This window comes from Onychomys torridus, chromosome 5 (genome assembly GCF_903995425.1).
Source record: "Onychomys torridus chromosome 5, mOncTor1.1, whole genome shotgun sequence".
Lineage (NCBI taxonomy): Eukaryota > Metazoa > Chordata > Mammalia > Rodentia > Cricetidae > Onychomys > Onychomys torridus.
In genome coordinates this window covers 134,477,507-134,489,145 of record NC_050447.1, presented here as the reverse complement: position 1 = coordinate 134,489,145, position 11,639 = coordinate 134,477,507, and the positions used below count along the sequence as shown (strand labels likewise).

Here is an 11,639-nt window from a genome sequence, read left to right as displayed (position 1 = left end):
GGAGATAATGAAAAGACATATACTAATCACAGGCATAGAAGGTAAAGGCAAATCCCAGGTGAATGGGATCAAATATTTAACAAAACCATAGAAGAAATCTTCTCCAAACTCCCCAAGCTAAGAAATGATATACCATGTAGCGCAGAGAACAATAAATAGCACCAGAAACACACACACACACACACACACACACACACACACACACACACACACACACACACCACATTATAGTTAAAACATTAAATATGCATATTGAGAAAAGGTATCAAAAACTACCAGAGAAAATGCATAAATCACAAACAAGTGCAAGGCTATTGACTTCTCAATGGAAAATTTAAAAGACAGGGGGTCTTAGAGAAATGTGCTCCAAATTCTATATGAGACCACAAATGCTAATCCAGACTACCTTACCCAGCAAATACATCTCACAGGATTGAAGGACAATGAAAAACTTTCCATGATACAGGGTATCAGAACTATGTCGGCTGACTAGATATGATGGCTGATCTTGTTTGTCAACTGCACATACATGAAAGACTTCACAGCAGATGAGGGTCAAGCCTGAAAACTTCCAAAGCATCCTCACTGGAGAAGATTCCCCAGCAGAACCCATCAAAGGCACTTTGTAAAACAGCTGTTTCCTGTTTGGTAAGATATGTTTAATGTATATATTATTTTAATATTTTAATGAATGTTTGCATGAATAAAACTTGTATATTCAAAAAGAAAGTCTTGTGTGGATGTCTTGATTGCCTGGTGCCTTAGGGTTAATAGGCCCATGTACTGTTCAAAAAGGTGGGGTCATTTTGGTATCTAAGGATCATCCTTGATGCCAAGGAACAGCTTGTTTGCCCTTACAGGTGAAATGCCTCCTTGTGTCTAGGGCTTCAGGATAGCAGTGATTCATCTAAAGAACTGAGATGCCCCGAAGTCTGGTCAAAATTTTAGAATGTGGAGGATGCTTATTGTGGCCTATTCAAGAACAAAGATTATATTGAGGGCATATCTCTGATGATCAATTTTTCTCTGTTTGGTTCTTAACAGGCAAAGGACATTTTAACAAGAATGATATAGAAGTGAAAGAGTGTAAGGAAGGTAGAAACATGAGGGAGAAAGAGAGTATAAGTTCTCCTTGTGTCTATCAGGAGGCACTTGGGTAGATGTGACTCAGAAGGGGTGGACTGTTTTGGCCCAAGGCTTCCTTTCCTGTTGACTAGCTCTTTTCTGCTGATTTCATCTATCTCTTTGGGTTCAGAGAGTATCTGACCCAAGGTCTAGAATCATTTGTCACTGGGACACAGAGTGGTGGAAGTTCATCTGCAGATCTTTCCAAGCTAGGGTTCATTATAATTTCCTGATGTAAGATCACTCAGGTCTCTGCATAAATTCTGGCCTGTCCCCCCACATCTCACATATCCTGCCAAAAGTGGGTCTTATGGTAAATGTTAGAATTGGAAGAATGAACCAATACATTTGAAAGTAATAAAATAAAGAGCAGATGCCTTTAGAGATCACCAAGCCAATTCAGACTAGAGTACCAACTCAATCTTCTATGTTTAGCCATATGGATGGTATATATGATTTATTGTGGAAAAACTTCTAGTGATGAAGAGGATGAAGGATTCCCTGTCATTTCTTCATGCTCAGGGACCTCAGTTCTTCTGTTATACCCAAAACACCCCCAGAGAGACCACCAAAGACCAAGGAAGTCCAGAATGCAAAAGCAATGTTTATTGTAGGAGTGTAGTACAAGCCTGGCAGGGAACTCGTCCCAAGCACTCACTCATCGCAGTGCAGCCAGGCAGGGAGGAGTTCTCTTTCTTTGTGAGGCTAGATTTTTTAAAGGCAAAACCCACCACAAGTCCCTCTGGGTTGTGGGGGAGTTAGTAAGGGAACAATTTTAATTGGCTAAATCTTCCCAGGCCTCCATGTTATCTTATTTTAGTTTGTCCGTTTGCTCTGTTAGAACTTTCACAACGTGTCTGTCTTCAGAGTTGAGAAGTGCCATCTCCAGCATTGGGTCATCTGTGGTTAATCAGTCACCACCAAATGGCTTGGCTTTTGTCCAGCATTTGGGGTACTCTTTTGTTAATTAGTTGTTACCAGATGGCTCTTCCTGACTTTGTACTTTTAAGTTTCTGGGGCTGGCACAGTCATTTCTGGGAGCTTGAAACTGGCCTGGGTCTATCTATATTAAGATATCTTGTCTAAGTCTCCTTCTTTGTCTTAGAGAATAGAGTGAGGGTCTCACAGTTCATTCATGACTATCTCTGAACAGTAAGTGTGTTAATAGAGTTTAACTGGCCTACCTGATGTTACTGAGTTGTGCCAAGTTGATTCTAGCCTCAGAAAAGTTATCCATATACTTTCAAGTCTTTCATCCATTCTGGAGGAACTCCTCACTCTGTATTCTCTGTGGTATTAGAAGTGTTAAATGTTATCTCAGAAACAGAGAAACAGAGTGGGTAATCATTCTGCTAATTGTTTCCAGGCTCTAAATGTCATATGAGAAAACTTTAGGATGAAGAATTGAAATATTATATTAAGGAGTTTATAGTAATTATACTGCAAAGCAAAGTACCCATTCACGGCATGAATGAGAAATCCTTAAGAAACACCCAATATGACAGGGATTAGTTATTGATCTTTAACCCTAATTCCAGGAAAGAAGCATAGGACTCTATTTTGAATAGTGTTTGATAACAAACTATATTCATTTTACTGATGTGACAAGGATAAAACTAGAAGGTCAGCAGCCACTTTCTTGTAGAGTCCCAGCTCATAAGATGACAACACTTCTAGAGAGAATGTGGTGTTTAAAGTGAGAATTCATACAATCAACTGCTTTTCCATTTGCCGATTTTTGTGTCCTTTCCATTTACCTCCCCTTGTTTCTCAGTAGAATCCTATTACAAAACACATAGCACTGCAATCATTGAGCTTTAAACTCTTCTATCAAGGAGTACTTGTTTATATTCTCACTGAGGATTAATTTTTTTATTCTTATTTCTAGTTTTTTCTTTGCAGATTCTCTGGAATTTGGGACAGGTTTTCACAGACCTGTAAAAAAAAAGTCAATCACACAAAGTATTTGTATTCAGAGATGCTGTTAGGACTCTAATGGGAAATGGTGATAGGCACTGAAGAAGAGGGATTCCCCATTGAAGTTTGACCATTTTCTTTTTGAGAAAGACACATTACACTGTTGTTGTCCCCGGTTCCTGCCAAGGAAATGATTTCTTTGTGTTCTGTGATCATCTGTCAGCATCATTCTTGTGGTTACATAAAACAATTACTGTCATAGCACTGACCATGATGATGGCTCTGTACTTGGTATTTGACAGAATATAAGATAGTCAAAGAACTCCACATGTACGTAGTCTTTTAAATTCCTTCATAAGAAACACAGAACTGATACCTATGAGTGTAAGCCTACTCAATCACATTTAGTACAATAAATTTACCAGTACTATGGGGAACAAGTAGATGAAGTCCTGACTAGATGTGTGCTGTTAACATGGTCATGGACATGTCAAAGACCCCAATGGCTCAGACTCATTGAAATGCAAAATACTTACCTCAATGAAGAAAAGGGAGATGGTAAACACTTCTTCTATTCTTAGAGGAAAACTGATGAACAATTGACCTTTACCTAAAGTCAGTGTATGCAAGAACTACCAACCATATCTCCCTCCTCTATGACATTCACTGCCTCAGAGTGCTCCAGGACAGAGAGCTCCCAACAAAACTCTTCCTCTCCCTTGTGTTGTATGTAATAAATGTCCTGAGTTTCTGGGTTGCATAATAGGTGCATCCCATCAGAGTGACCGGAGCCTACTCCATTACAGATGATCTGAAGGTGTGCTTGTTGTTTCTTTAGTTTTGTCATTTCTTTATGCTCTAATCATCAGAGTTAGGTTTTCAGAACTCAGCCACAATACTAACCATTAGATTTTCAATGGTTACTTGTTAGGAAACAAAAACTTCTGGCCTTTCCATTAAAAAAATAATAAAAAACTAAAAAAATTCAGTAAAAGATTGTACCTCTTAATGGTGCTTTTCAATTTCTTTAAAATAAACATATGTAAACCTAAACAAAATATCAGTCACTGTTTCTGTTACATTTACTAATTTTTTTGATTAGTCTAGGATTTTATGTACATTGCATATTGTAGGGAATAGGTCAATATCATATATTTCTTCCCTGATCTAACTGCAAAAAAATGGATAAAACAAATATAGCATCTCTCTGCCATATGATATATTACAATCTGAGAAAATGAAAAAAATGTGAAGCCAGGCATTGGTGGCGCATGCCTTTAATCCCAGCACTCGGGAGACAGAGGCAGGAGGATCTCTGTGAGTTTGAGGCCAGCCTGGTCTCCAAAGCGAGTTCCAGGAAAGGCGCAAAGCTACACAGAGAAACCCTGTCTCTAAAAAACAAACAAACAAAATGTGACACTTATTATTGTAGAATAATATACTTCTTAGTGGTCTCACTCACTTTTCATACTGATATATTGGATATTACTTTTCATCGGGACTGTTATAAGGAAAAATTCTCAAACTAAAGCAATAGCCATGTATCTATCAGATAATAAGAAAGGATGAGTGCTAAAGAAGGAAGAAGGAGACTAGAGGATCATGGTTTAGTGTCCAGAGCTACACTGAAGAGGAAATTCTTCTCAATACCTCCAGGTATTGGTTGCAATGGAATGTGAGTGAGTGTCCCTACAGCTGCCAAGATGTGTCCTGAAATGGTAAATACAGTAACTTTGAGTTGGTGCTGAGGTAACAATAAAGAGAGCCAGGCTTATGGTGCTTCTAGATGGCAGCTCAATGTCATCTCCAAAGGAGAAAAGCCAGAGAATTCCAAGAGACATACCCACAGCAGGCCATTTATTTCCCCTTACAGTTCAGCCTTGACATCACTTTCCATTTTGGGCATCACTGTCTCCTAAAGATTCTTTTGAGATACAACTGTGTTACTAACTGACAGGGAAAAAGAGAATCCCAGAGTCTGTAATGTCACAGTAGCTGTACACTAAACACAAAATAGAATATATGGATTAAGCCTGCAGTGGGGGTCAACACCAAAATCTCTCATTTTAAACCACAAAGTTATATCACACATCTTTTTCAGGAAGCACAACCAGAAAGCAAGTGTTCAGTATAATGTGACCCAAGGCCTACAGAATGGCTATCTACCTTCTTTGACAATATTCACAAATTCAGATTCCTGTTGTGTACAGAAGTATCCAACAGCCACGCCAGAGGGATAGTCAGAGATTATATCTTAGGAAGAGCATGAAGCACCAGTGTCTGGAGGCTGAATCCTGTCATCAACACAGCCAATCAAAAGGAGCACATAACTGGGAGGCAGGTTCAAATGCAAAGATACCTGGGATTTATAGCATGAGTAAGGTGTTGCTGGGCCAGATTCTGGACCCTCAACAAACTGAAGAGTTGAGTCTCTGGAGTGAACTGAGGCAGTAGTACTCACCACATATAGGTAAGCCCCTGCCTTGGCCAAGGCAGAATGGGAGGTGACTTTGGGGGATGTATTGAAAGACTCCAAGGGAAAATCAGTTTAATCCCAAACAATATATTCTAAGCCTCAGCAACCCTGGTGTGTGTAGGTGTAGTGGAGTGGGTAGAAAATGCAAGGAGGAAACCAGGTCCCTTCTGGGTCTATATTTCTATAGAGTCCCATTAAGCAAAATTCTGGGCCTTTCCACAGAGATTACAGATGTTCCTTTGAAAACCAGTAACTATCACTGGCACCTGCTGGTCCAGAAGAGATCATCTCTTGAAGATAACCCCAGAATGTATCTATTTTCAGTTGACATGTATGGATGTAGTAGCAGTTAGTATGTTACTATCAGGTCCTATTGGGAGTATTTTAGAGATCCAGCAGGTTCAGAATCTTAAATCCCATTATCAACTTGCTATTGTCCCCTACCTCCTCTCATGGCTCTGCTTTCCTGTTGGTTTTTCATGTGACAATATTCTCATATAGGGAGTGAGTTGGGAGTTTGATTGCATGGTCCCAAGGTTGAAATGCAAGGAATAATAAATGATTCTTCCAACACTCTTATAGAAGATATTTCACAAAGTTTCATTGAAGAAGGGAGGGTGAAAGACAAGCCCACAATTTGCTGTATATTAGAAAGGCATATGATGCCCTGTGGCACCAACACTTGAGTTCACCTTGAAATCCAATACCACATGATAGAAATTTTGCTTGGTAGAAATCATGAGTCACTGATATCCTAAAACAATGGTTGTTTTTTGCTTCTGTTCCTCACAGTATGTGGAGACCTTTCTGAAATAATAAGAGGCAGTACACCAAAGGTTTTCATTGCTAGAATTCTGGGCACATGTTCTTTGCTTTGTATTAGATCTAATAAATACCAGTGAATGACTCAGTTCAAACACATCCTCAGCCTTTTCTACAATCTTTCAAAAAGTATTTGAAAGAATAATTCAAAAAATTTATTGACCATGGGTGGCTTGATTTTTCAGACATTTTAAAAACACTGGTGTAGTTATGACTTCATTTCTCTTCCTTATCCAGGGTCGTGAGTCATGACTTCTGCTGTGTTCCTGGTTATCCTGAGCATAGGAATTATGTCAGGTGCTTCAGCACATGATCCCAGTTTGGATGCTGAATGGGAAGAATGGAAGATAGATTATGAAAAATCATACAGCCTGGTTGGTAACCTGGAAACTATTCAGAAGAGCCCCACAGTGCAAGCGTCTAGGCATATTAGAGGTCTTAGGCCCTAACACAACCACCACCACTGAGAGATTACTTAGTCACACTCATTGTGAGCACAGGGTTGCCAAATTCCCTTTTCCTCTGTATGTGGAGAATGTGTGGCTATAGTGTCCTAGAATAGCTCTCCTAGGCCTCTAGCCACCCGCAGGAGCAAGTTCACAAGGTCAGCTTGTGCAGAAGCTTAGTTAGAAAGAAATGTCATCCATTATGTTCTTATCCAGGAGGAAGAAGCAATGAGGAGAACAGTATGGGAAAAAAACTTGAAAATTATTAAAGATCACAATGGGGAGAATGGTCTTGGGAAGAACGGCTTCACCATGGAAATGAATGAGTTTGGTGACATGGTGAGTGTGACATGGATTGCTTCACACTGTGGTTTCTTGAGTGTTTACATGGAGTCTTTTCTTTTATAATCATCTATGTAATTTTCCTTGAAGACCAATGAAGAATTCAAGGACATGATGGTTAATATCCCTATTCCATATCACAACACGGGGAAAAGCATCTGGAAACGTTCTGTTGGTGGTGGTTGTCCACCCAAATTTGTGGATTGGCGAAAGGATTTACCGGAATTTGTTAACTGGCGAAAGGAAGGCTATGTGACGTCTGTGCGGAAACAGGTATAGTGCCCCATATCCTTCCTCTTAAACCATATTGTTGGGGAAGAGAAGTTGGTGTCTCTGTATTCATATTTAATGAGGATAGTTTTGCAGTACATTTAAAAAATAATGTATTTTCTTCTTTGAAATGTTCATATATTTTTCAATGTACATTGATCTGGTCAGTCCACCAAACACATTCTCCAACTACGAGTCTATATCCCATCTGACTGCAGGATTGGTGTCCCTTTTATTGTCATTAATAATCCATAAAGCTGATAGGGCCTGTGCAAATGTGTATGTGCCAAGGGAAGCATGTGCACACCAGCATCCAAGTCCTCTAGGGACCATTCCTTTTTAGGCATCTAGCAACTGCCAGTTCTTCATTTTCACAAATTATTAGGCTGTCTATGTTGTGGCTTGAGTTAGTAATTATTTGTGAATGACCATATTTTCCTCTCTGTTTAGGGTAAATGCGGTTCATGTTGGGCTTTTGCTGCAACTGGTGCCATAGAAGGACAAATATTCCGTAAAACAGGGAAACTGACCCCTCTGAGTGTGCAGAACCTAGTGGACTGTTCTAAACCTCATGGCAATAATGGCTGTGATTGGGGTAATACATACAATGCCTTTCAGTATGTTTTGCACAATGGAGGTATAGAGGCTGAGGCAACCTACCCATATGAAAGAAAAGTAAGTCAACCTCTATGTTGTCATTTCAGCTCAACTTGGAGTGAGGGACAATTGTTGATATGATACATTATCTTCAGTTCTCAGATTGGATGGTAGAATCTCTCTGTGCACCACCAAGGCAGTCATTCAATATTGTCCTTTGCATAAATTGTTGGTGTCATGATATTCTCTTCTATGTACATGGAGAATATAGGAACTATTGTACATATAGTACAGATCTCTGCAGCACTAAAATTTCTTATGGATAGGAGGAACTATTGGTTGTCATTAAAGACAAGAGAACTTATTTTTAGTTCCATACCTTCTATTAGCATTTCATTTCCTGAGATAGTTTACAATAACCCATGGTTGAGTGTGGTTGTGGTTTTTGCTCCTAGGACATGAGTGAAAGAAACTGAGTCTCTTATCTCTTTACCTTTTAAAGGAAGGACCCTGCAGGTATGACCCTATGAATTCAGCTGCTAAAATCAAAGAATTTGTTGCTCTCCCTGAAGGTGAGGATATTCTAATGGATGCTGTAGCCACTAAAGGGCCCATTGTTGCTGGAATAGATGCTTTCCATGATTCTTTTCTGTTCTACAAGACAGGTCAGTATATTTCCTTATATATATGAAGAAATATATGCTGTGCTGTATCTGTGTCATGACAAGTTCTCAGACTAGCTATTATGTTCAAAAAGTCATATGAATGTTTAGGGTTTTGGATTTTACCTATCTCCATGTAATAGTTGAGTACTGAATTTCACCTGATATGAATCAACAAATGAATGTTAATGCACCCTATTTAATAAAATTTATTGCTTAGCTAATTTTTCAACTCTCCTCCATTTCATGGATATTATAGTTATTTATAGAAACTGATTATCTGAAATTAAACTGTAACAGAGTCTGTGAATTAAATAATTTATGTTGTATAAGTCTAACTTGACATGAGACTCTAGTAGCAAAACTATAAATTTCTAAGAAGTCATTTCACTTGCATGTAGACAGTAGCTGTCAATAAATCTTGCCACTTTGGATTCATTCAGTTTTCCATAATTGTGTGTGTGTGTGTGTGTGTGTGTGTGTGTGTGTGTGTGTGTGTGTGTGTGTGTGTATTAGCATTCTTGTGAATAATTACTCTAACTCTTAAGTCTGATTTTAGTTTTTATCATTTCAGTGATTATTGAAATAGTTCTTCTATTGCTGGTGGCAGTGGTCAACCTGTCAGGTGTGCTATGCATCTCACATCAGCTTCCATTTTATTTCTCAGGTATTTATCATGAGCCAAAATGCAACAGCTATGTTGTGAATCATGCAGTTCTTGTGGTTGGCTATGGATGTGAAAAAAATGAAACACACAGTGAAAGCTACTGGCTGATCAAGAACAGGTATAAATTGCCAAAAAAACCCCTATATTTGATATTATACAGGCTAGGGAGATGGTCTAGTGATTAAGAGCACTGGATGCCCTTCCAGGAGAGACTGAAAGTTGCAGTAAGTATTTTGATAAGCAGCCTAGAAATTTTGTTTCATTTAAGTTGAAGAATATCTGTTCTTGTTTTCAGATGTGTATGTGTAAGGTGTGTTTGACTATCTGCATGTCAGTGGCCCCTATGTGTGAGGACACATGCATAGAGGCTTGATGTTAGCATTAATTGTTTCTCAATCATTAAGTAACTTCTATTTTGAGACAGTGTTTCTTCCTGATCTAAGAGTTCACTACTTACTCTGGGTAGCTAGATTCCTGTAGGTATGGTCTGTGTCCATGTCCCAAGAACATGGGTTAGAGGCACATTACAATGTCGTTCTGGCTTTTTAGTGGCTCTTGAAACTGATTTCAACTCCTTACCCTCTGAGCTCCCCTATAGCTCTAAGAACTTACTAAAAATATGTTATCATAGAATTTCCATTCCTTCACTGGTTTCTAGGGTGTTGATGTCATGTGTGTGCCAGTGATTTTCTAAAATGTGACACATTTGATAGTTCTGAAACATCTATGGATAGAAAGGCATTCTGCTGTGGTCTTCACATTCCTGTGTGAGGCACCTCTAGGTACCCAGGAAGAGCCGCTCTGCCTTTCCTGATCATTTTGTTAGGTTGGCCTCTTGCTAGTATTATAATAAATCCACCATGTACTAATCATTCTACTGAATGGAAAACATGCTTTCTTTCAGCTGGGGTAAAAAATGGGGCCTGAGTGGCTACATGAAATTCGCCAAAGACTGGAACAACCAGTGCCAAATTTCTTCATATGCCCAATACCCTATTGTGTGAGCAGCCTGATGACCACAGGGAAGCACTTGGCAGGAGACTGCTTTTTCAGATGGGTGCCATCACTTCAATAACCAGCCTTTGCTGAGTGTGTTAGTTAAACTGTTGAATCCCTCAAGATCCACACTGTCATGTGAATTCTGGGAGCTTTCAAATATTTGAAAGTACAGCTTTGTAACTGTTGCTCTAACTAATGCATGTTTATGATTCCTGCAGTAACTTTATTTTCACTTTTAATGCTTGTGCAAATAAAATGCTTGAAAAAAACATCGAGTATGTCCAGCTTCTTTACCTTTTCATGCAGTGCCTGTTTTGTGGTGAAACATGCAATTCATCTTGAAGTTGGGACTGAGTGTTGTTCTGGTGTTTGGAAGAAAGGGGGGTACGTCCTCTGTGATGGATGGTATTCATCATCGTTGTTGTGGTTTGCTTTCAGGGTTCTGTTTACCCACCAGAAATCTGCTCTGAAAGATTCTGATGATTTCTGGATGTGATCATTTTAGCTGACACAAACTCACCTAGTTTCAACTCCTGGCCCCTCTCTGCTGTGTGATGGCTCCATGTGCTCCTCCACTGCATTGAGCTGGGCTGTGGCTCTCCCTTGTTCATGAATTAACCATGTATTAGTGTCCACTAGCATCCAGCAACCCTAACACAGCGACTCTGATAATGCAACGTAACTGAAACACAAAAGAATTGTAAATAGCCTGTATAACTATGATAGATTTTCATGAAGAAGGAATGAGGAAGTCAGTGAAGAGAGAAACACTGAACAGGAAACAGACATATACATCAATGGAAAAGAATATAGAAGCCAGATATAAATACACAAGCTACAACAACTTGACTTTTTACAAAGATTATATATATATATATGATCTGAAAATACAGCAAATTCAACAAATAATGTTGGAAAACTATTACTTTTAGAAAATGAAACTGGAAGCTTATATTTCACGCGAACAAAATACAATTCCAAACAGATCAAAGATCTCAACCTAAACACTTGTGAATAGAAAATCTCAGAGAAGAGAAGATATACACTTCAACCTAGAGGCACAGGGAAGGCATTTCTGATAGGACTGTGTAACACAGAAGCTAGGAACAACTACTTACAGTAGGGACTTCATGAAATTATTGTTTCCATGCAGCAAAGGAGAGTGTCAGTTGAGTGAAGAATTAGCCTACACAGTGAGAGAAAACACTTGCTGGCTTTACATTCAACCATGGGTTAGTGTCTTGAATATGCACAGAAATGAAAAAGAGAAGACAAGAAAACCAACCAATTAGAAAGAAGGACTTTGGAACTATACT

At 39.0% G+C, this 11,639-nt stretch overlaps 1 protein-coding gene across 2 annotated transcripts; it reads left to right on the top strand.

Annotated features, from left to right (window-relative positions):
* Positions 1–6,588: 6,588 nt before the first annotated feature.
* Positions 6,589–10,328, top strand: LOC118584410 (cathepsin Q-like). 2 transcript variants are annotated; one of them, XM_036188636.1, is made up of 7 exons: positions 6,589–6,714; positions 7,006–7,125; positions 7,219–7,401; positions 7,849–8,073; positions 8,498–8,660; positions 9,325–9,442; positions 10,229–10,328. In XM_036188636.1, the coding sequence occupies exons 1-7, from the start codon at positions 6,589–6,591 to the stop codon at positions 10,326–10,328; spliced, it is 1,035 nt and encodes a 344-aa protein (XP_036044529.1). The 2 variants fall into 2 exon arrangements, with proteins under 2 accessions (XP_036044529.1, XP_036044528.1); XM_036188635.1 differs by having other exon boundaries at positions 7,003–7,125.
* The last annotated feature ends 1,311 nt before the right edge of the window (positions 10,329–11,639 follow it).

What these genes read in the sequence shown, in the direction of transcription:
- LOC118584410 (XM_036188635.1), top strand. Translation starts at nt 6,589, where the DNA reads ATGACTTCTGCTGTGTTCCTGGTTATCCTGAGCATAGGAATTATGTCA. An exon ending in TGACGTCTGTGCGGAAACAG is followed by an intron (nt 7,402 to 7,848) that starts GTATAGTGCCCC and finishes CTCTCTGTTTAG; the next exon opens with GGTAAATGCGGTTCATGTTG. An exon ending in CCTACCCATATGAAAGAAAA is followed by an intron (nt 8,074 to 8,497) that starts GTAAGTCAACCT and finishes TACCTTTTAAAG; the next exon opens with GAAGGACCCTGCAGGTATGA.